Source organism: Phascolarctos cinereus, unplaced genomic scaffold (assembly GCF_003287225.1).
Source record: "Phascolarctos cinereus isolate Bilbo 61053 unplaced genomic scaffold, phaCin_HiC Scaffold_5;HRSCAF=322, whole genome shotgun sequence".
NCBI classification, from domain to species: domain Eukaryota; kingdom Metazoa; phylum Chordata; class Mammalia; order Diprotodontia; family Phascolarctidae; genus Phascolarctos; species Phascolarctos cinereus.
The window spans coordinates 154,763,197-154,788,213 of NW_027555958.1; the positions used below are offsets into that span (position 1 = coordinate 154,763,197).

General features: G+C 39.3%; 2 protein-coding genes across 5 annotated transcripts in view; one reads left to right on the top strand and one right to left on the bottom strand.

Annotated features, from left to right (window-relative positions):
• QRSL1 (glutaminyl-tRNA amidotransferase subunit QRSL1) overlaps positions 1-14,473 on the bottom strand; it is a 48,869-nt gene extending 34,396 nt beyond the window's left edge. For 3 of the 4 annotated variants that reach the window (XM_078155214.1, XM_078155213.1, XM_020976948.2), the window contains exons 1-5: positions 14,299-14,473; positions 8,100-8,259; positions 7,308-7,406; positions 3,906-4,002; positions 2,611-2,787 (exon numbers count right to left, since the gene is read on the bottom strand). In XM_078155214.1, coding sequence (XP_078011340.1) covers positions 2,611-2,787; positions 3,906-4,002; positions 7,308-7,406; positions 8,100-8,259; positions 14,299-14,322 — 557 coding nt within the window. In that variant the 5' untranslated portion in view covers positions 14,323-14,473. Of the gene's footprint in view, positions 1-2,610; positions 2,788-3,905; positions 4,003-7,307; positions 7,407-8,099; positions 8,260-14,298 lie in introns of those variants that run through there. The other variant, XM_020976949.2, reaches the window with a different exon arrangement.
• Positions 14,474-24,613: 10,140 nt separating this feature from the next.
• RTN4IP1 (reticulon 4 interacting protein 1) overlaps positions 24,614-25,017 on the top strand; it is a 54,275-nt gene continuing 53,871 nt past the window's right edge. Inside the window, 2 exon segments of the mRNA XM_020976950.2 lie at positions 24,614-24,664; positions 24,667-24,764. Coding sequence (XP_020832609.1) covers positions 24,640-24,664; positions 24,667-24,764 — 123 coding nt within the window. The 5' untranslated portion in view covers positions 24,614-24,639.

Consider the following 25,017-nt stretch of genomic DNA (forward strand, 5'->3'; position numbering starts at 1 on the left):
GTCCTTGCTTTTATCTACTGAGTCTGATCTGACAGATTGGAATTTATAAGGTAATGCTGATGGGACATGCTCAAAGCTACTAATAATAACAAAGGCATTTACTTGTTCACTAAAGAAAATTTAAAAAATTATTTTTCATCCTTATTGAATCAATTTAAGATACAAAATAAAATATTCCTTTCACATTTCAAGATGTTTTCTAGACTATCTTCCCTCATGGGAATCATTGACAGCTATGCAACATGGTAAAAAAGTATTTCAGGAGGAATTATGTCAGGGAGCCAGGATTTTTCTCTAGGAATCCTAAAAAAGATGAGATCTTCTAGAAGAGGATAAAAGTACTGTAAAGTGAGAAAATATCCAATTCTACTGTGCCAATCTGTAAGATGTTATGAATCATAAAATCTCAACAAATAAATAGCATGGTTTTAATTTAATAAAATTCCAGAGGAACTGAAAAATAACCACTTCACCTACAAAAAACTATTAAAAAACCCCCAAAACTACTGAATGACATTTCTAAAAAAAAAAAACTTCAATTGTTAAAATATCACCAGAAAAAAATAATAACTCATCAATCTTAGCAAATTGCTAAAAAAAAATACCCTAAATTTGATTAAGGTGAGATGATCAACAACAAACCTAGCTACATAAAGCGAGAAGTCAGCCCAAATAATGGAAGTTGTTCATTTCCTATAAAGCAGAAAGAACTTTAAGGAACACCCCTTCAAACATAAAAAGCAGGTAAGCAGCAGAATAAGGAGAGCAGAATGAGGGCCCTACAATAAGCACATCAGTGCCTGAAAACCTCTCCAAAGCCTCACCAGTTTTTTTAGTTGTAGCTCTGTGAAACCACTAAAATGTATCAAAAATGATTTTAAGGAATTTATCTGCAAGTCCTGACTGAGATGAAGTACAACTAAAATATACACACATATACAAAGTGTCCTAAAAGCATTAGTGTGGTTTTAAGATATTAAAACTTAAGATGCAAAAATAAGATTTAAATACTACAAATAATTCACTCTATCAACTATAAATTTCATAGGAACAAAGGAAAAACCATCATTATCAGCACAGCTTTATCAGAATTTAAATGCAAAGTCAGAGTATGTAGATTCCAGAATACTTACTAGTAGTAAACAGATTCCATTAAAAAGTCATCAGAAACTTTATTTACAATCAAGCCTGTGTTCATGCCAACCACAAAATATGATAGCAGCTTCCGTTTAGGCTATTTATTTTACTCTGTTACATCATTAGGATCACAATATTTGGCACTGGACCACAGACCTTAGAGGTCTTCTAGTTCAAGCCCTCTGTTTTACAGAAGAGGAAACTGAGGCCCAAGAGAGGTTAAATAAATTGTTCAAGTCCCCATAGACAGAAAATGGCAGAAGGACCCAAGCCAAGGTCATCATTCAGTGGCCATCAATGGTCTCATTCTAATGCACCACATTGCCTTTCTCTTCTCTCTCTCTTTCTCTCTCTGCCTTCTCCCCCCCCCCAAGCTTGGTGGCTTGGCCCATGATTACTTCTCCACCTCCACCATAACAGCCTTTTCATGCTGGCAAGACCTCCAGCCCTATGGTCTCATCCTCCAATTGGTTAGTTTACTCCCTGGAATCTCCATTTGAGAAAATAACTAAGCCAATTATGCTCACTCCAAAGGGCAGCTCAGCCCATGACTCTCAAGACTACTTTCTACCTTGCCTCTCCACCCCCCCAGCCCTCCACTCACCTTTCAGCTCCTTTTTAGAGGAGAAAGGAAAAAGAATAAGCATTTATATACCACCTAAGTGCCAGGCACTATACTAAGTACTCTACAATTATTATCTCATTTGATCCTCACAACAACCCTGGAAGCTATTATTACTGCCATTTTACAGATGAAGAAACTAAAGCAAACAGAGGTTAAGTGACTTGTCCAACGTCACACCACTAGTGTCTGAGACTACATATGAACTCATGTCTTCCTGATTCCAGTTCCAGTGCTCTATCCACTGAGCCCCTAGCTACCTCTAATGTGTGGTGTTCCTCCCTCAGAATGTAAGTTCCTTTAGGGCAGGGACTATCTTTATTTTTTGTTTATATTTGTACTAGCAAACATGTCAGCACAATGCCTGGCACAAAATAAGTGCTTAATAAATGCTCATTTGTGCTTGCTCATACACAACTCTCTCTCTCTCTTTTTCTCTCCCCCTCCCTCTTTCATCCATTAATTTTTTTTAAAGAACAAAGCACAATACTATACAGGAACTTTAACTGTTGTTACTAAATTCACATAGATGAAATATCAAATTAAGTTTACCCATGAAGTGTCATTTTAATATTTGTTTTATTATATCATTAGGAATTCAGCTTCTGTTAAAAAGCAAGTAAGCAGCAAAATAAGAAGAGCATTAAAACCTGAAAAACCTATCTATATACAGGTATTAATAGAATAGTTTCCAGTAATAAAATACCATGTCTTTACTTTTTGTGGTACTTTTATAGGAACTATTATTACTTTTAGATTTTGTACATGGCTTATGGCTATATCTATATCAAGAAAAAAGTTGCTCCTGGCTGTGTTTTAATGTAAAATATTTAGAAGAAAAATCTTCTTACGCAAAGCATGTGAATGCAGATACAGCAGCAGCACTGCCCCCAGAGCTGCCTCCGGTTATTAACCAATTTGAATCTTCATCCGCTCTGTGGTGGCTCTGTTTTCGCTTTTCTCTGTATTGCTTTGAATAACTCCAGGGGTTTCTAACTGGCCCAAATATACCATCTGTGCTTCCAGATCTAAGACAAAATAGTTAAGCAAGATTAAAGCACACATCTGTGGATTCACAGAGAACTTTCTTCATCTCCTGAATTGTTCCTGCCCACTCATCTAGCTATTGAAAAATCTAGTGGTGTTTCAATGGAAAAGGTGGAACCCTGTTCTGATTTAAGGAAACAGGCAAATAGACCTACACCCTACTCCCACAATCATTCTTGACAACTAAAGGAGAAATTACTTACAAACCAAAGAGGACTGTTTCAAAGGACAATAAATCATCTTTTCTGAACACAGGTGACAAGAAAAGAGCCCTTAAGTTGTGCCCTGATAGACCAAAATTTTAAGATACCACTAGCAACCTATTATTGAGTAAAGTCCTGTGAGATAGAAAAGACCGGCTGCAGATGGTGCAAAGAGAGTTTTTCTCAAGTCATTAAAAAAGGGCTAACTCGGAATACTTAATGTTCCTGCCTCTCAAAACAACATTTATTTTTTAAACTAATGAAAGTAGCTCCTGTGAAATTGCCATCAGTGCAGGGTATAATAATTCACATTTATGTGGGGCTTTAAGGTTTTAAGGTGCTTTCCTAAGAACTAGAACTGTTACCCCACCCAAACTTTTATTACCTTTTTTGGGGGGGGAGACATTGACAGTTATGTGACTTGCCCAGGATCACACAGGTAGTTAGTAAGCGTCTGAGGCTGAATTTGAACTTAGGTCCTCCTGACTCCAGGACCGATGCTCTATCTACTGCACCACCTAGCTGCCCCTTCCCCTGGCATTTTAGAGAAAAGGAAATTGGGGCTCAGAAAAGAAACTTTTTTTTTTTACTGCATGTCACACACTTGGCAGCTGTCAGAAGCACAATCTTAATCCAGGCCTTCTGACACGAAGTCCAATGTCCTTTCCATTTTGCTTTGCTACTTTTATACAGAATTAATCATATAGACCATGAGTTGCTGGTCCTGCTGGGCCAAAAGTGCATACAATAATTTCATCTTCCATGTTTCACATGTGAGATAAAAACAGGCACGGAAGGCATCTCAAGAGGTCATTCACCTACATAAAGTAGGACTCTATTCACTTAGTTGGATTAAAGATAAAACAAGACAAAGTAAACCATTTAATGTTACTTACCCCATAGCAAACTCATCTAAATTTGTTTTTCCTAGAAGAACAGCCCCCTGATCCAACAACTTCTGAACTACTGTAGCATTATAAGGAGGTATGTAACCTGAAAAATAAAATGTCAGAGCTGTTTTTGATACACGACAGAACAGTGAACAAGGTTTTTCATTTCCACTGATTAAAACACTTCAAGTTGCAAATTCTTTACATTTTTTAACTTCTAGCTCAGTCAGAACCTTGTTGGCCTTACAGTTCCCCCATGTTAACCTGCTGCATACCTATAGACCTTCCCAAAAGTCTCTTATATATATGTAATTTTATAAAGTTTTTGTGTGATACTTAATGATTTTCAGGATTCTTTTAAAATGTGCAGCAGTCAACAATACAACAAGATAAGGTCAAAATGGATGGGTGATTTAGACATAAAGGGTGATATAAGCAAATTAGGGGAGTATGAAAAATTTTACCTGTCAGATCTATGGATACGGGAAGAGTTTATGACCAAATATGAGACAGAGAGGATCACAGGAAGCAAAATGGATAATTTTGATTGCATGAAATCTAAAAGTTTTTACACAAACAAAACCAATGCAGCCAAAATTAGAAGGAAAGCAGGAAACACGAAAAAAAATTTTTTTTACAGAAAATTTCTCTGACAAAGGCCTCATTTCTCAAATATGTAGGGAACTGAGTCAAATTTATAAAAATGAGCCATTCTCCAATTGATAAATGGTCAAATAACATGAACAGGCAGTTTTCCGATGAAGAAATCAAGGCTATCTATAATCACATAAAAAATGCTCTAAATTATTGATTAGAAAAAATGCAAATTAAAACAACTCTGAGATACCACATCACACCTATCAGATTAGTTAACACGACAGAAAAGGAAAATGATAAATATTGGAACGTATATGGAAAAATAGGGATATTAATACACTGTTGACAGAGTTGTGAACTGGTCTAACCCTTCTGGAAAACAATTTGGAACTATGACCAAAGGGCTATAAAATTCTATATACCTTTTGACTCAGCAATATCACTACTAGGTCTGTATTTCAAAGAGATCAAAGAAAAGGTAAAAGGACCTATATGTACAAAAATATTTATAGCACTCTTTTTGTGGTGGCAAAGAACTGGAAATGGAGGGGATGCCCATCAATTGGGGAACAGCTAAATAAGAGTTGTGGTATATAATTGTGACAGAATACTATTGCGCTATAAGAAAATGATGAGGAAGATGATTTCAGAAAAATCTGGGAAGACCTATATGAATTGACACAGAGTAGAGTTAGCAGAACTAAATCATTTACATAGTAATAGTAAAATTGTAACAACAATCAATTATGAAATACTTAGCTACTCTGATACAATGATCCAAGAGAACTGAAAGGACTTCTGATGAAGAATGGTATCCACTCCCAAGGAAAGAACTGATGAATTCTGAGTACAAATTGAAGTATAATGTTTTCACTTTATTTTTCTTGCCTTTTTTTTTTTTTGCAACATGGCTACAATGGAAATAGGTTTTGCATGATTTCATACATATAAATATTATATTGCTTGGCTTCTCACGGGGTGAGGGAAAGGGTAAAAGGGAGGAGAGAATTTAGAACTCAAATTTTTTTAAAAAAAGGCTAAAAGTAAATAAATTTTAAAAAATTTACAAAGTATCATTCTATGGTTGTATTTTAAGTGATTCTAAGTGATTCCTTCCCCTTCCCACTCCCCCTGCAAATAAGGGTATTCCACTGACCATTCCCTTCTGGAGGCAGGGGATCTTCACTGGTCATAGTGCCAGTCTCTCCGCTCTCCATTCACAACTGCTAAATGGGTATTCCTAAAACAAAGATCTGACCACGTCATTTCCCCTACTTAAATATCTTCAGTGGCTCCCTATGACTTCTAGAATAAAACACAAAATACTCAACTTGGAATTTAAAACCCAACAATCTGACTTTTCAGGGGTTTCCCCCCATATTATTCCCTTTTCCCTATCATTTCTGGTCAAACTGACCTATTTTCCATACATGACATTCCCTCCCCTACATATGTATGTATATGTTCATAGAGGTTATCCTTCTATGTCTGGACCCTCAGATTTCCTAGCTTCCTTTAAAGCAGCTCCTGTAGAAGGCCTTTCCTGATGCTCCCAGGCATCACTCCCAAGCAACTCCTCTTAAAATTACTTCGTTTATTCATATCTGTATACATAGGATCATAGATTTAGAGCTTGAAGAAACCTCAAAAATCATCTAATTCAATTCCTTTATTTTACAGATAAGGATCACTTTCCCAAGATCTAACATTAGTAATTGGCAAAGCTGGGATCAAAATCTGGGCCCACAGGCTCCATGTTGTAATATTACAAAAATTCCTTGATGACAGGGTCTATTTCATGTTGGATTCTGTCTCCACAGCATCTAGCAGAGTGCCTTGAACATAGTAGGCTGAATTGAACTGAAAAATCACCAACAGTTAAATAGGTACAGTTATGGACAAGAGACAAACCTGAGATCATCTCTACTTGTCCAAATTATCAAACCTATCACTCAGTTACCTAGCATGTCTTTTTTACTTCTACATCTTCCAATCTTCCCTTTAGTTATATTTCCCCCAGTCACAAACACTAGTGGAACAAGGCACTCTATCTTATGTAGGGAGATAACTCAGTAAATAAATACCAACAAGTCATCAAATGCTAATGATCGATTGCAATGTTCTTCAAAGAAAGGTAAGGATCAAAGGATCATAAATCTAGATCTGAGAGAAGCACCAGATGATATGTAGCTCAACCCTCTCATTTTATAGACTGAAGGAAGTGAAGCCACTTGCCCAAGGTGTCACAAACAGAAAAAGGCAGAGGTGGAATCTGAGCCCAGGTCCTCTAACTGCAAAGCCCGCACATTCCCCACTGTACCATGGTGCCTCTCCTGAGGCACTAAAAGCTTAAGTGACTTGCCCATGATCACTTAGGACTTGAATCCAAGCCTTCCTGATTCTAAGGCCAGCTCTCTACCCACTATACCAAGAAAATCCATTCTGCATTTATTCCCACTTTACAGATGAGAAGTGAGGCTAAGAGAAATCATTGTATGTATAAAATGTCCCTGTGAGTGCCTATGGTAATCAGAAAGAGAAACTCGGCCTTAAAGTCACTAAACAACACTTATTTCATTAGGCCTGTGAAAGATAAAACAATTTTCATTTTGAAAGAATAAACATAAAAAAAATACTAGTTGAGATACTAAAGAAAAATATTATTTCCTAGAAGATGAACTATGAGGGTAATTTTATTCTGAACTTGAAAGTATTCCAGGAATTAGAAGCAATCAATACTTCACAAAGTTCTCAAGGTACCTCTCAGGAGTAGGTTCAATATGTTAAGAACTGTGATGAGATGTAGTTTACCTTTTAGCATACTGGACGCACACGTTGTTTCAATGCCAGCAGTGCTAAAGTTGTCTTTTACGGCAACGGGAATTCCATCTAAAACTCCAAGGGCCTGACCTGTGTTAGAAGCCAGGAAAGTGACAAGGAAGAGACAGCTCAAAATAAAAAAGTACATTCACTCTAGCTGTTGCTATGATCTGTCTCTCACCTCCTTCTACAGCCTTGGTTAAGAGAATTACAAATTCTCTGAGGCCTGATGCCTAAGATCTTCCCCTTGTGTCTGGAAGGCTCTCACTCTTTGTCTCCTCTGAATGAATCTTTAGACGCCTTCAACTCTCAATCCAGGTAACCCCTCCTGTCTCCTTCCCCCCCACTTGTTCCCTCCCTCAAGCTCTTCCCCAATTATCCCAGATGTTAGGAATGGCTCTTACCTCTCTAGTTTCTTTGTACAATACTTCTTAATACAAGGATCATTCTCCCCCAGGAGACTGCAAACTCCTCAATGGCGAGAATTGTTTTGTTTCTGCCTTCACACCCCCAGTGCCTAGCACAGTGACTGGAACCTGAAAGTGCTTAATAAATGTTTGCTACACAGGCTAACCAGTCTTTGTCATAGAAAAACTTAATTTTAAATGGAAATTCTAACAGCTGAATATTCTAAATCATGTACTTACTAGCATCAGTCTTATTATTCTTCACGTCAGTTTGATCAAATGGGAGCATATGTTATATTAAAAGCATCACTTCCCAAATGCTAATCTAATAAACTGTTCCAGGAAAAGAGCAATAAAACACTTTTAAGTAATTTACCTTTCTCATACCTCTTTTCTGATTCTTCAGCTTGCTTTAAGGCTTTCTCTTCTGCTACAGTAATGTAAGCATTAAGAAATTTGGTCTCCTTGATAAGAGAGAGACATTTTTGACAAAGTTCCATTGGACTGACTTGGCCTTGTTTCAGTGCAGCAGAAACCTGAAATACGTGCAATTTAATTAACATACAGCATGCATACAGAGTACAGATACTTATCTGTACTAGGAATAAAAGGTAACAAGAAAATATAAGCTTTTCCCTCAAGAAGCTTACACTCTAGCTCAAATCAGGTAAACAAATCCAAAAGCAGTATAATTAACTACCCAAACACCCTGAAGCAGCATGGCTTTATTCAAACAACGTTGTGCTAATAGGTCCTTAGGAAGATACATGTAGATAAGACAGAACTCCACAAAAGTACTTTGCAAATTTTAAAGCAGTTTGTGGAACTGAATATATGTGGAAGATGCAGAACATTATAATAATAATGTGCTATCCTATTATATTCAAATGAAGAAAGGATCACACAATTTCAGAGCTGGAAGGGACCTCAGAGGTGCAATCAAACCATACCTGCAGAAGCCCTACACAACATTCAATGATCATCCATCTGTCAGCTTGAACTTCTAGCATCCAGCAGATAGATTTCACCAGCACAGTCCGGTCTTTTCAGTGTTGAAAAGTTTTGTTCCCACCTCCCCCTTTTCCCTGACCCTCCCACCCCCACTGAGCTGAAATATATCTTTAATGCAATTTCCCAATTCTGCCTCCTGAAGAAGCTAATGATTGATTGAGGCAGACATTTTGAATTGTTTTTCTAGTAGCTGTATGAACTGTGCTCATCCATTCACACTATTTCATGTTCCCCTTATGACTAAAGACTCACAGAATCTTCAAGAAACCAGGCAGGTGAGCAGTGTGTGACTAGGAAAGAGAAGCAGGTGGGCTAACAAAGGAAGCCAATCAATGATACTATCACTGGATACTCTAGCTTGTAGTCTAGTGATTAAGACTGTGACTTTTAATACCATGACACAGTTTCCTTTTCTGAACAGGGAAGAGGCTAGATAGATAGCCGTAGGGAAGAAGGCAATATTTTATTTTGCTTAAAATGAGGAAGTCAATTCTTATCTTTGAAAGTCAGAAATCTCTTATACTATCTTGACAGTTCAATTCCTGCTCCTGATACCTACCAACTGTGTGCCATGAACAGATCACTTAACCTCTGGGTCTCGGTTTCCATATCTGTAAAATGGGGATAATAACACCTACATTACCTGCCTCACAGGGTTGCTTTGAAATGTAAATAAGAAACTGGAACTTGGAAAACGCTTTTCTCATTGAAACTATGTTATAAATACGGAGTGAGGATCCTAGATTAGTACCAATAAGCTCCACAATAAATGCCACCAAAACTAAACCTATAGTGTAGTATTTTGATACATTTCTAGTCCCAGTTCTGGGCGCTAGGAGCATGCACAGGTCTATGCAGTACAGGAAGGAGGAAGAGTTTAGTCTCTCTACCCCGAAGCCCTAAATAAAAATATGAAGTAGGTGGTTTGACTTTGAAATCCTAACTCCCCTTTAAATCCCTCTCCCATTTCCTGGAGCTTCTTTTCTTGAAGGCCCACTGGGTCTGAGGGGGTAAAACCAACAAGCAGCTAAGCCAGTCCTGCCTAGCACTGTGTGTCCTCATCCTTAGTTTCCCCAAGTTGTTCCTGATTTTCACAGTTTCTTCCCTTTTCTCTAGTTATGAACCTAGATTCCATAGAAGGGCCATTTCCCCCTCCCAGAATTGTAGATAATCTCAGAGGAAAGGAAGGCACTGGTATTGAAGGGGTTGGGGATTTTCCAAACTGCTTTAAAATTTGCAAAGTACTTTACCATACTTGAACCTCATAGCAACCCTGCCAGTGATGTTATCAATCAATCAACAAGAATTTATTAAGTGCTCATGTGCCAGGCATTGTGCTAAGTCCTTTGGGGTACCAACGTAAAAATAAGGTAACTCTTATACTTAGTGTAGGAATGTATGTATGTATATTAAACACACATGTATACATGTATCTATACTATATTACATTTGGTATATATGCTTCACTGTGTACCAAGAAAAGATAAACTCCATGGAAAAAACTTTTTCTCGGGGTCGGAGCCAAGATGGCGGAGTGAAAGCAGTGACTTGCTTGAGCTCTCCTACAAACCCCTCCAAATACTCACAAAAATGGCTCTAAACAAATTCTGAAGCAGCAGAACCCACAAAACGACAGAGTGAAACAAATTTCCAGCCCAAGACAACCTGGATGATTGATCAGAAAGGTGTATCACACCGGCTGGGAGCGCAGGCTGCAGCAAACCTGGAGCAGTCCTCAAAGGACTGAATCTCAGGCAGCTGTGGAGGTTTCCAGACTCCTCAGTCCACGAATGCCAAGGACAACTTAGAAGGTCAGTGGGAAAAGTCTGTTTCTGTGGTGCTGAGACAGGAAGGAGGGGTTTCAGCTCCATTCCCCAAGAGCGTGGGGGGGGGCAGCTGCTTCCTGAGCTTCTGGCCCACAGACTGAGGGAGAATCCAGTGGCTGATCAGAGGGCAATTGCAGGGATCTCTTTGCCAGTGCTGAGGCAGGAATCTCTTGCTTTGCCCGTGTTTGGATCTGGGTCACAGTTCTGGGCAGCGTGCTGGGGTGAGGAGGAGTGCGCTGGTGGAGCTTGTAGTGGCTGTGAGAGGAACCCCTCCTCACAGTTACAGGACAGAAAGGAGTACTTGCGGTCACAGGCCAGGAAAGGAGTAAACACCTCGCCCCTTATCATACCACCTTGGAAGAACTGAAAATTTACAGGTCCCTACAAGTATCTCTGAAAACAGCTATACAAACCCCTGAAGCTTGGGACAGTACATTCTCCACATTGGAAGCAGACTCTTACCTTAACAAAGAGTTTAAAACTCAAGTAATTGGCTGGATCATGAGCAAGCAGCAAAAAGAGTCAGACTATATTATCTTACTTTGGTGAAAAGAAGATCAAAATATACAACCAGAAGAAGACAACAAAGTCAAAGCTCCTACATCCAAAGCCTCCAAGAAAAATATGAATCAGTCCCAGGCCTTGGAAGAGCTCAAAAGGGATTTTGAGAAGCAAGTAAGGGAAGTAGAGGAAAAACTGGGAAGAGAAATGAGAGTGATGCAAGAAAATCATGAAAACAAGTCAACAGCTTGCTAAAGGAGACCCAAAAAAATACTGAAGAAAATAAACCTTAAAAATAGCCTAACCCAAATGGCAAAAGAGGTCCAAAAAGCCAATGAGGAGAAAAATGCCCTAAAAAGAAAAATTGGCCAAATGGAAAAGGAAGTCCAAAAGATTACTGAAGAAAATACTTCCTTAAAAATTAGAATAGAGCAATTGGAAGCTAGTGACTTTATGAGAAATCAAGACACTGTAAAACAAATCCAAAAGAATGAAAAATTAGAAAACAATGTGAAATATCTCATTGGAAAAACAACTGACCTGGAAAATAGATCCAGGAGAGAGAATTTAAAAATTATTGGACTATCTGAAAGCCATGATGAAAAAAAGAGCCTAGACATCATCTTTCAAGAAATTATCAAGGAAAACTGCCCTGATATATAGAACCAGAGGGCAAAATAGAAATTGAAAGAATCCACAGATCTCCTCCTGAAAGAGATCCCCAAAGGAAAATTCCTAGGAATATTGTAGCCAAATTCCAGAGTTCCCAGGTCAAGGAGAAAATATTACAAGCTGCCAGAAGGAAACAATTCAAGTACTGTGGAAACACAATCAGGATAACACAAGATTTAGCAGCTTCTACATTAAAGGACTGCAGGGCATGGAATATAATATTCCAGAGGGCAAAGGAGATAGGATTACAACCAAGAATCACCTACCCAGCAAAACTGAGTATAAACCTTTAGGGTAAAAAATGGTCATTCAGTGAAATAGAGGACTTTCAAGCATTCCTGATGAAAAGACCAGAGCTGAATAGAAAATTTGACTTTCAAATACAGGACTCAAGTGGAACATGAAGAGGTAAACAGGAAAGAGAAATCATAAGAGACTTATTAAGATTGAACTGTTTACATTCCTGCATGGAAAGATATTTGTAACACATGAGAACTTTGTCAGTATTAGGGTAGTTGAAGGAAAAAAAAATTATATGTATGTGTATAGATAGATAGATAGATAGAGGGCACAGGGTGAGTTGAAGATTAAGGGGTCATATCTGTAGAATAAAATTAAGGGATGAGAGAGGATGATACTCGGAGAAGAAAGGGAGAGGTAGAATGGGGTAAATTATCTCACAAAAAAAAAAACAGAAAAGAAAAGTCTCTCACAGTGGAGGGGAAACAGGGGAAGGTGAGAGGGAATGAGGAATCTTATTCTCATAGGATTTGGCTTAAGGAGAGAATAACATACACATTCAATTGGATATGGAAATCTGTCTTACCCTACAGGAAAATAGGAGGAGAAGTGGACAAGAGAGCAGGGGGATGATAGAGAGGAGGGCAGATTGGGAAAGAGGATAATCAGAAGTAAATACTTCTGAGGAGGGACAGGGTCAGAAGAAAGAATAGAATAAATGGGAGGGCAGGATAGGATTAAGGGAAACAGAGTTTTTCACAGCATGTCTACTATGTAAGTGTTTTGCATAACTGCACATGTACAACCTATACTGAGTTGCTTGCTTTTTCAATGAGGGTGGGTGGGGAGGGAGGAAGAGAGAAAATTTAGAACTCAAAGTTTTAAAAACACACGTTTTTTAAAAAAATGTTTTCACATGCAACTGGGAAATAAGAAATACAGGAAATGGGGTACAGAAGTCTATCCTGCCCTACAGGAAAATAGAAGGGGAAGGGGATAAGAGAAGGAAGGGGAGAGAGATAGAAGAGAAGGCAGACCAGGGGAAGGGGTATTCAGAGTGCATGCCATCTTGGGGTGGGGGGAGGGGTGAGATGGGGCAAAAATTTGGAACTCAAAAAGTTGTGGAAGTGAATGTTGAAAACTAAAAATAAACAAACTTGTATTTAAAAAAAACCTTTTTCTCAACTTCTTAGACACCTAGAAAATAAATCAATTCTTTCCATGAAGAAATTTATCTTGGTGCACAATTAAGTTTATATACCAAATATATACATAGCAAATATAGTAATATATTATAGTCAAATATATTACTATATCACATATAGCAATATACACATAGTAATATATAAATATTTTGGTGTTGTTCAGTTGTGTCTGACTCTTCATGACCCCATTTGGGGTTTTCTTGGCAGAAATACTGGAGTGGTTTGCCATTTTCTTCTCCAGCTCACTTTACAGATGAGGAAACTGAGGCAAACAGGGTTAAGTGACTGGCCCAGGGTCATGCAGTTAATAAATGTCTGAGAGGCCAGATTTGAACTCAGAAAAATAAGTCTCCCTGACTCCTGGCCCTGCACTCTATCCACTGTGACACCTAGTTGCTTGGAATATGTAAATAATACATATATTTTCTCATCTACATACTACATATATGTAACAAATAATATATACAATATATACATAATTCCATGTAACAAATATATTATCATTCCAGTTTTTTAGATGAATAAACGAGGTCAAAAGACATGTTCTGCATCTCTCCTTGCATAAAGTGGGATTTTAGCTGAAACTTGAAGCAAGCTAATAGGACACACAGCAGGCAATTAATAATGGCTAGCTGACTAACATATTGTAGTTGACTGACTTAAAAGATCACACATTGAGTCGGAAGTGAAGCGCCTGAGGATGGTGATCATTTTACAAATGAGGACACTGAGTCCCAAGGAGGTTAATGACTTGCCCAAGATCACACAGTGGCCAGTGCTTGATCAAGGTAATGGTGGCTGCAAACGGAAAGTGACCACTTGTAAGATCCTTTCTCCTCCAAAGTGAGGTAACAGGAACCGTGGGTGCTTTTGGAAGGCCCCGTCAGACGCCCCACATTAAAAGGCGCCCAACCCTGACCTAAAAAGCAAGGCCCCGCACGGGCCCGGCGCACACGCACTGCAGGACGAGGATGGGCCCGAGAACGCTACGGCGACAGCATTCGCAGGCCACCTCCCCGCGGCCGCCCACCGCCCATCGGGTCGCGGACTGCGGCGCCCCACGCCATGTCAGCCACCGCTCGGGCGCTGGTCCCTCCCCCAGCAGGCCGGTGACACTCACTTCTCGGAGGCTGAGGCCCAGCATGGTGCTGCTTCCTTCGGGGGTCAGCCGCCCGGGCCCTGTAAGCCTGCAGAGACCTCAGAGCAAAAGAGCGGTGGAGGGGAAAAAGGTCAAGGGCCACCGCTTGCCGGCGTTACATGGAAGCGGCCATCTTGGATCTGCCTCTTCTCACCCCTCAGCGTCGCGCGCTCTGGTTGGTCCCCGGGCAATGATCCTCGCACGCCATTGGCTGCCGCCGCGGTAGCGGCTGGCTGGGTCAGGCCGGGGTGTGAGGGGGCACTCGTGGAGATTGGGAAGGTTCAAATCCTTCGGCCCTTACCGACCTCTGAGAGCTCAGACCTGGGCCTGGGCTGGGGATGGGTGGGTGCGCCTCGTAGGCTTGCTGGGACCTCGGGGAGGCAGCGGGGCTAGGCAGGGGCCTTAGATTGTTAGGTTTATAGCGGTCTGGGTCTGCAGGGGAGCTTTAGGGGGTTAGAAGGTGCGGAGATACTGCTTTGCAGGGGGGAAAGCAGGGAGAGTTATTATCGGATTTTTTTTTTGCGGGTGAGATAAATTAGAAGAATGGGCAGAGCCCATTCGTTGTAGACTAAAGTTGAATTTTGACCCTTGACACGAGCAAGAGCAAAAACAGTTGGTTACTGGCATTAATTATTCCAAAAAAAATTTTATTTTAGCCATTTCATAGCCTAGGGTGTTTTCAGGTGACTTCCAGTGCCCCCCTTTCTATTCTCAAAATTGACTTTTTAAAAAGCATTTTTTTTTAGGCAAATGCCGCTGAATTAAGGCAGGGTGTGTGTGTGGGGTGGGGAACCGTGCTGGGACTCGGGGCTCTTTCAGGCTCAGGTGAGGCCGGTGCGGGAACCACGTGGACGGTCAGTGCCCGGGGATGGAGGTCCTGAAGATGCTCGTGCTAAGGAGGGCGGGCGGTCTCTGCCCGGGCAGATGCAGGGCTTTGGCGAAACCTTGGCGGGCCAGAGACTTCAGCACCACGGCTTCCAGGAGCACTGTCATGCCAGCCTGGGTGATCGATAAATACGGGGCGAATGAAGTGCTCCGATTCACAAAGAATATGATGTTTCCTGTCATACACTATCCAAATGAAGTCATTATTAAGGTCCATGCTGCCAGTATAAACCCTATAGATGTTAACATGAGAAGTAAGTTTTTTTTTCCTAAAACTTTTATTAATGTTTTGAAGGGTTTTGGGGGGTTTTTTGGGGTGTGCCTTGTAGAAAACTTGAGCAGAGATACAGATTGAGAACAGGTCAAATGTAAACAAAACAAAACAAAAAAACCCTCAAACATTTGAATTTTAAGAGTCCCTTAAATTTGCCCTTTCACAACCTTGTTGAAATTGGAACTTGTATAAAATACACCAAAGATTGTATTCTTTTAATGTAAATTTGATCAATTTTTATGTTTGACAAACTCATTTGGGTTCTATTTCATAAATTTTCATTTGTACTTGCAACCAAGTGTTCTCACATTTTGTAATGAAAAGAATACTGGATTTTGAGTAGGATTTCTGTCATTTACTTATGTGCTTTCTCTGGGCCTCAGTTTCCTCATTTGTAAAATTAAGGGGTTGGATTAGATGACCACAGAAGTCTCTTTCTGTGAAGATCTGTTGTGACCATGAAGATTTAATGAGGCCAGCTTCAGGTCCTAGAGTTTCCATACTATAACATCATCTGGGCCTTAATTTCCTCATTTGCAAAATGAGTGGGTTGGACTAGAATACTAGATCACAGAGGTCCCTTTTTTACAGCCAGGTGTGGTGACCATGGACATTTACCGAGGTCTGTGCCAGTTCATAGAAATTTATGCTGTAATTGCATCAGTTCAAGAAATTCAACTTTTATTATTTGCCAGTCCTGTTCATTGCTCACAACTTATTTTATTAGTTTACTGGAGAAAACAACAAACTAAAGGCTAGGATTATTCTTACTGTGTCTGCAATTTAGTGGTACTTTGCCCAATTTCAACTCATTTACACTATTTGTTAATTTCCCATCTGTAAGTGGTACACTAGACTTGTGACTTCACAAGTGTGAGAAAACTCCTTCCAATCGTGCAGATGAGCACCTTAACTGATTTACAGGGATCTTTGGCCTTGAAAGATTAAGTGCTATGACTAAGCGAGTATGTGCTAGACCTAACTTAAACCCACATGATTCTCACTCCAAGGCCAACCCTTTATCCACCACACCACTCTTTTTCTTTGAGTGGGAAATAATGCCTTAATAATTATACCAGTGAGCTATGTTTGGCATTAGGTGAAAGTTTACAAGAAATATGGTTAATTAAAGTGTTGGAATGCTGAACTGATTTATTAATCTGGGTCGTTTTCACTTGGGCAAAATTGCTGTGGAATTTTGCATCTTCAGATTTGTGGAGAACTTAGTCATGTCTTTGGCTATGAGGTCAGAGGGCAAGTGACTTAAATGCTCTAGTACATTAAGGGACATAGTTTGGAATCAGAGGACCTACATTTGAATCCCTGTTCTGTTAATTATTACCTATAAAATGGGGAAAATAAAACTTGATACCTACAGCAAGGTAGTGAGGATCAAATTACATGTAGTAATGGGCTTTGTGAACTTTGAAGTGCCATATAAATGTCAACTATTTTCATCTAAGAAAATAGAAATATAGACATGTAAACTGCTGAGCCAGTTAGCCTCCTATTTGTTAAATAAGCTACTGAATGGTACTGACTTTGACTACACATTCTTTCTTGCTACTGTTTATAGTCTCATAAGCAGCCATTATAAACCCTCCACAATATATCCTTAATGATCCATTCAGATTTTTTAGCTGTGTTTGAGGGACTAACCTTTCTGTATTTACCTATCAGTTACCGAATTAAGATTAATAATAAACTATGCTCCAATGGGGGATTTATATATACATAAATTGAAACCTTATTACTTTGCTTTATTCATGCACCAATCAAAGTGGGAATGTGTTTCTGCAGCTTTTACCTTCTTTTCACAATAAGCCCTATTCTCCTTTTTTTTCCTGGAATGGTTTGACATTTGATTACAGAAACAAGTAGAACATTCTCTACCTGTTCCTCCTTCCTTTGACTACTGGCTTTCAATGTTGCTATTGTTTGCTTTGTTATTCATTGTCCAGTTTGGCTACATAGACTTTGGAGCTTTTCTTTTTCCAAGGGTGAAAGAGCACTTCTGGACTTTGGGGGGCCAACAGGTTTGGGGGAGCATATATAGCTAGGCTTTGGGGAATGCAGGAATCCCTTTTAAAAATAAATTAAATGGCACTAAATGGTAGTATGAGGTACTTTTGTAATTAAAGACGTAAATTTATCTGTGAGTGATAGATTGATACATATTTATCATTGTTTTATTTTTAGATAAGCTCCTTGAGAATAGGGATCATGTCTTTCCTATTTTCTGTAAATTTGCTATAATGCTTGTAGTTCTCTCAGAGTAATTTTTTAGCCCAATAAGAAAACAGTGTGATTGGAAAGAATTCTGGTCTGGGAGGCATGAGATAGATATGTGTTCTGTTTCTGGCTGTGCCACTATTTGCTTGCCTGACTTTGGACAAATCATTGTGTTTCTTTTGGTTTTTCTTCTCATAATGGAAGGGTTAGCTTTTATAATCTCTGAGGTCTCATAATGGCTTGAGAATTTGGGATTCTAATAGTTAATAAACATTTATTGAGGGCCTTCCGCGGGCCAAGTAGTGGGGACACAAATAGGAAAAAAAGAAAGCTTCTGCCTTCAAGGAAGTTTCCAGTCTAATGGGATGATATACATCAAAGGCGATGAAAAAGGGGCATCAAGGTGTGGGGAAAGGGAGCCTACCCAAGGGGCATGGTGAAAAAGTCAGAAGTCCCAGAGTAGATGAGCCAGGTGAGCCCTGAGGAGATTTTCTGAGCTAAGCTCCCTCCTCCAGAGGTTCAGAGGGGGTGATGAGCTGGATGGAATGCCAGGGCTGAAGGAACCCTTCGGGTTGATGAGGTTTTCCCAAGAATGAGCATCCTAGGACAGCGTGGAAAAGTCAGAGAAGTCCCAGATTAGTGCAGCCAGTGAAAAATGAGTAATTATTTAAAAATAGTTAATTTTAAACGTTTTATACTTTCATTGTTTGTTTTAAAATAGTCATTTTAATTTTGATCCAACATCCCCATGGCGAAATGTAAGGATTTGGAGTCAGAAAATCTTAGCTCCAGAGCTAGATGGGACCCCAGAAACCATCTAATCCAAGCATCTTGTTTTTTATTGTTCAGTCATTTTAGTTAAAGTCTGACTCTTTGTGACCTTGTTTGAGGTTTTCTTGGCAAAGACACTGGAATGATTTGCCATTTCCTTCTCCAGCTCATTTTACAACTGAGGAAACTTAGGCAAACAGGGTTAAGTGACTTGTTCAGGGTCACACCTCTAGTAAGTGTATGGGGCCATATTTTAACTGGGGAAGACCAATCTTTGGGCCTCCAGGCCCAGGGCTTTGTGCAATATGGCGCCACCTAGAGGCCATAAGGGAATGTCAGAGGTAGGATTTTAATCTTGGTCCTCTTACTCCAAGAGCCAGTTCTTTTTAAGTGTATAGATAGATCCTAGTTCTCCTTGCTTCTTAACTTGTGTAACCTCACCAAGTTAGTTAAACTTTTCAGCTCAGTTTTCCCATCTGTAAAACTAGGGGCTTGGACTTTATATAAGATGTATAGTTGCTTTAAATCCTCTGACTTCAAGCCCAAATTTTGAGTATTTTCACTCCTTTCTGGGATTTGTACTTTATCTTTTAAAACTTTACATTCAACTTGTACATTTCTGTTTTCTCCCTAGTGAAATCTACAAAACCAAATCAGTGGTCCATTGGCTGCTTTTAACAATCTAATAGAGAAGTAGATTTTACTTTTGTATGATCTTCATGAGACCAAATGACTTCTTTTGAGCTAGCAATCATAGGGATTGCCATTTCCAGGTTAGTTTGTGTTGTTGCTAATGTGCTCCCTGCCTTACTCCCATTCCCAATCCATAGATTCTTGTAGGGATTGCATTTTTTTTTTCCAGAAAGAAATGATAGCTAGCTGGGGATTGTGTGTGTGTGTCTGTCTGTGTCTGTGTGTGTGTCTGTGTGTTGGGGAGGGGATTAGACTACGTTTAGCACATTGTCAGCTGCAGTGGCCAGTAATTTCCTTAGACTTAAAAAAAAGTAAGGAAATTGTCTGATCTGTTTTGAAAGGAAGACAGCAACTGATGGGCATAAAATGATAATCATGGAAAATACTAAGAAGAATGACAGCCTTAAAAATCTGAACTGAATCAAAGCAACCAGTGTCAAACCAAAATTTGTTTTGTATTAATCAAGCTATAAGGCTCCCATTGCCATAAGGGTCATGGGAACATCAGGGCCACAGAACCTTTGTAATCTTTAGAACTGGCTTCCTCTGAATAGTCTAGATAATAACTTAAGTCAGCCAGTCAAATCTACCCCCTTCATTCCATAATATTTTGTGCTACAAAATAAGTTTCTCATTTTCAGGTATCAACTACTTTGCTCCTGTGAGATTTTTTTTTTAAACTGCAGATATATCAGTGTATTGGAGATACTCATTTGGCCCATCCTGTGGACCTAGTTAACTAGTTTGACTGGATGGCATTTCATTTGGATCTTTCTCAGAATAGCTTATCTCAGCTAATGGGAGAGGTAGATAACCTCATAGTTTCATATGAACTGAAATTCTGCTTTGGAGAATGCCTACTTCTGCTGCCTATGTCTCAGATAGTTCAATGAATAGGTGGCACTTATCTATGTTTTTATGGAGTTGGAAAAAAGAGAAGCAGTGAAATATTTATACAGTGTTTTTATCATTGCAAAAATGTTTTACGTACATTCTCCCTTGGTCATCACAATACTCTGTGAAGTTCTTCCAGTTGATAGTGCTCATCTTCCCCAATGCGTTTTTGTATTTTTTGTTTTTCGTATTTTGTGTATGTTGTATTTATCTCAGTCGTTCGTTTTCACCCCACACATACCTCAAACCTCTTCTCCTTCAGGTGTAAGCTCCTTGAGAATAGGGACTCTTAGATTTTTGGCTGTTTTGTCTTGGAAACTGCCGTGATAACCTGCCACGTTAAATGGAGTCAATACTTGTAGAATTAAGTACTGTTGAGTTAAATTAAATTAGATAATGCAAGTATGTTACCCAAATATTCTGACTCAAAGTCTAGGACTCTTCCTAGTACAACATGATGTCTCATAGATATTGAATGCCAAAGTGGTAGTGGTTATTTTATTTTGTTCACTGGCCACAGAATATACCTGAACCCTAATAAAATGGCCTATCAATTTATGGGTTTTTTTGTCATGAGAGAGAAAGGGGGATGGGATGTGAGGGAAGAGTATGACTAGATCATAGAATCAAACAGACTCCAAATAATATATAGCTTGTATTTAAAAAATTATGTTGGTTTAGAACATTTTCCCATGGAAATAGTGTCATAAGTGGGAATTAGATTCCTACGTGAGCCTTTAAATTATATTAAATCCTTAATAAGGATGCATTATAATCCTTATGTCATGAACCAGGCCTGTGAGGTACAACAGAGAAGAGAAAAAGAAATAGAAAATTTTGTCCTTTTTCCCTTTCCTCTACCACTATGGGACCCCTTCTAAAGCACTACCCTGGGCAGAAATTTGAAAATAAATGAAATTTGTCTTTGGCATCCTCCTACCTTACTTTCTATACCCTCCACATTGCCCCAAGTCTCATTGTGGTATCTCACCCAAGCCTGCTTTAACCTCTAAAATTGCTCAGCTACCTCCTAGTCAAAAACTCCCTTCTGGTCAATGGGGCTTATCTCGCCTAGAGGCCAGGGAGAAATCAATCTCATTGAATAAATTCAAAATAATGTATGCCTAATCTCAAACCCCACAACTTTCCCAGAGTAATTGGTGTTTTTAACAAGAAGATTCTTATTAATGAAGAATCTCTAACTGGTGGCATTTCAGGCAGTTTATAAAAGTCGTTCAGACAATAAGCTTTTATTAAGTGCTTTCTATGTGCTAGGCACTCAAGGAATGCAAAGAAAGGCAACAGAGAAGAGATATTTGCTAATTGATCTAGGGGCAGAGCAACTCTTCCCCTCCCCTCTCCTTTCCTCTCCTGTTCTTTTCACAGCTTCTTTCTGTTCTTGACTTCTGAGCCCTCAAAGTTTTTCCATGAATTGAACAGCAGTGAGTGTGGGGCCACCATTTTAGAGGGGAAGGAGAATTTGTAAGACGGGTGTTTATAAATGAGGATTGACTTCTGTAGCTTTTTCATGTAGGAGTCACTTATTCACCAAATAATTTTAAGCACTCACGGGCCAGGCACTATGCTAAGCAAAAACAGCCTTGCTCTCAGAGAGCTCACATTCTAAGGGGAGGAGAGGACAAGCCTACAACTATGTACATACAAGCTATATACAGAGTAAACTGGAAGCAGTTTCAAGGAAGGTCCTAGCTCTGGAGGGGTACAGGGAAAGGCCTCTTGCAGAAGATAGGATTTGAGCTAAGCCTTGAGAAAAGTGGAGAGGCCAGGAGACAAGTGAGGAAGAAGAGCATCCCAGGCATGAAGAGTCAACTCTTAATACGGCACAGAGTTGGAAGGTGGAGTGTGGCATGCAAGGAGCTTCAAGAGGACCAGTGTTACTGGATTGTTGTCTGGAAAGGGGCTATATCATGAAGGATTTTAAAAGCCAAGCGCAGGATTTTGTATTTTATCCTGGAAATAATAGAGAGCTATAGAGTTTAATGAGTAGTAGAGTAACACGATTGGGCCTGAACATTACAAAGAAAATTGGCCACTGCAGGGGAGAGAAAATTGAGGTAAAGAGACCAACCAGAAGGCTGTTGTAATAATCTAGGTGTGAGATTATGAGTGTTGGCTGTGTCAGAGAAGAGAAGGAATCTTTTGTAAGAGATATTATAAAGATATAAAAGATAGGACTTGGGAAAAGATTGGATATATAGTTGATTGGTTGGAAAGAGGGTAGAACATTTACTGACAAATTCAGAGATTCACTGAGGGACATCTATTTGTTGGAAGAGAGATTGTCTGCAGGTGGTCATTTACCTGGAGCCTTTAAGAAGTGGCCTCTGAATCAGTGTGGTACTATGGAAGTGGATTTGGAATCAGAAGACCCTGGGTTTAAATCCCCTTATTACCTGTATGACCTTGGGGAAGTCACTTTACCTCTGTGGTCTCAGTTTCTTTATGCATAAAATGAGGTAGTTGGACTAAATGATGTCTAAAGATAATAATAGCTAACATTCATACCAAGCAGTTTACAGATAGTATCTTACTTGATCCTCACAGCAACCTTGGAGGTACGTGTTATTATTATCCCTATTTTGCAGATGAGGAAACTGAAGCAGACAGGTTAAGTGACTTGCCCAGTGTCACATATAATTGTTAAGGCCAGATATGAACTCAGGAAGAGGAGTCTTCCTGCCTCCAGGCCCAGTACTCTTATCGACTGCACCACCTAGCTGACATGTAGTATTGGGTATAGACAAGATAATACAATTTTGCCTTGTTTGTTGATTTGAGTTACTGTAAACTGTGTAGTTGGCCTGTTGAGAATAGAGGGAGATAGCTCTATTTACTTTCTATTTTGACTCTTTAAAAGAAATGAAAAATGTGATTCTAAAGTAGTAGAAAGGAGAAATAATTTATTATATAAGTATTACTTATATAAGTACTAAGTAGTAAAAAGGAAAAATAATTTATTGGATAAGTACTACACTTGGCCACATAGAAGGCAGTCAGTCTAGAATGTCAAGAGGGTCCATGAGGCATAACTCTGTGCATATATTTCAGAGACAGGTAGACACTGCATTAAAAGGTAGAATGACCTGGGTCAGGGAGGATTCAAATAGTGGTTAAGAGTCTTAACATAGGAATAAAAGACTGGGATCACATAGGAGAGTTGGTACAGTCCTGGTTAGGGTGTTTATCTCTGAAGGCTTCAGCCAGATGAGACCATCTTGGCCTCTAGTCTTCACAGTCAGCCTGCTTGGACTTTTGCCTCTACTTTCTTCCCTTGGGCTTTAATCAGGGCTCTCCAGGCAGAATGGAAATTGATAAGTTGTTACTAGGATGGCCCAAGAGCTAAATTTGTAAGATTTTAATGAACAAGCACACTTAATGTTTATACATCTGAAAAGTCACTTCTGAAGTCATCACCTTGGGAGGTTATACTTGTTCTATCAATTCTATTGCTCATGATGTTTTAGAAGTTCCTTTTTTGGAATTGACCCTTAGAACTAGTTCATATTCCCAACTCCATTTTCTCTCCCACCCCTAAAATTCAGTTGTATTTGTTTATGACTATTAACTTTTTTGGTTTGTTTAAAAATAATGTTATCCAGCTTGACTATCTCTATTATATGCTAGATTTGGCCCTAAATATGTCTGAGACATTTCTAAAAATGTAATCCATCCTCTGATAGCAATAATTAGCATTTATGTAGCACTTTTAAGATTTACAGAGTGTTTTAAATTGTGTCATTTGATTTTCACAATAACAAGCATAGAGATGTGAGGCAATTTGCTTATGGGGACATGGCTAATATGTGTCAGAATTCAAATCCAAGGCTTTCTTTGACCCCATGCCCAATGTTTTTTTCAAAGGCAAAGATTTGTCACTATTGAGAATAATCAAAAGAATATGCCTTAGACACTAAAGTCATTTTCAAAAGGGAAGAACCAAAAGATGTTGCTTTGTAAGTTGACTGCTTTGAATGCAGCAATACTCATCTAGATATTTAGTGTCCTTACATCTTCCCTCTCTCCCTTCTTCCCTTCCTCGCTCCATCTTAAAACTGAGTCTTCTAATCTCTCCCAGGCTGTAGGTGCAATGGCTTCTCGTGATCTGGATCCCTTGTGATCAGCTTGAGCTTTGATATGTTCAGTTTCCAACCTGGGCCAGTTTCCTCCTCTATAGGGAAGGGCCTAAATGTTCCCCTCCCTCCTCCCTTCCCAGAAGTTCAGTATAAACCTAGTGTGGTCTTTATCTTGTCTTCTGAAGAGTCATTATTGGGTCAGGAGACTTGGATTCTGGTTCCAGCCCTGCCACAAGTTACCTGGTTTACCTTGAACAAGCACTTTCACCCCTATGGGTCTTTGTCTTCCCTCTTCCATAAAACAAAGTTCTGTGAATCCATTTTACTTCATTACACCTCACGTAGCCAAGGAAGCTAATGTTCATTTGTTTCTGTTTTATGCTTCTGTGGTTGTGTTTAAACTTGTCTAGCCCTCTTCTTGAAATGGAGAAAATTGATAAATCATGTTTTATAGGTGGGTATGGAGCAAGAGCTTTAAATATGAGGCGTGATCCGCTGATTATGAAAGACTTGGGCAAGAATTTCCTTTGACCCTGGGCCGGGATGTCTCTGGCGTAGTGATGGAATGTGGGCTTTCCGTTACCTATTTCAAACCTGGAGATCAGGTGATGTAACCCAATACTGCTCCTGCCTGTTACCTGCTTTACCTTTTTTTTATGGCTTGAAATTTCTTTTGGGTGACTTCATTCTAGAACACAATCATCAGTGACAGTGCCTGGTTGATGACCTTATTTTGTTCACATTACTTCCTGACCTCTTTGTCTAGTGTTTCCTTGGGCTTTCCATGGAAGAGTTTTAAAATTCTAAAATAATTTCATTCAGCAACATTCATGTGGACAGTCTGTTGTACTAGGCATT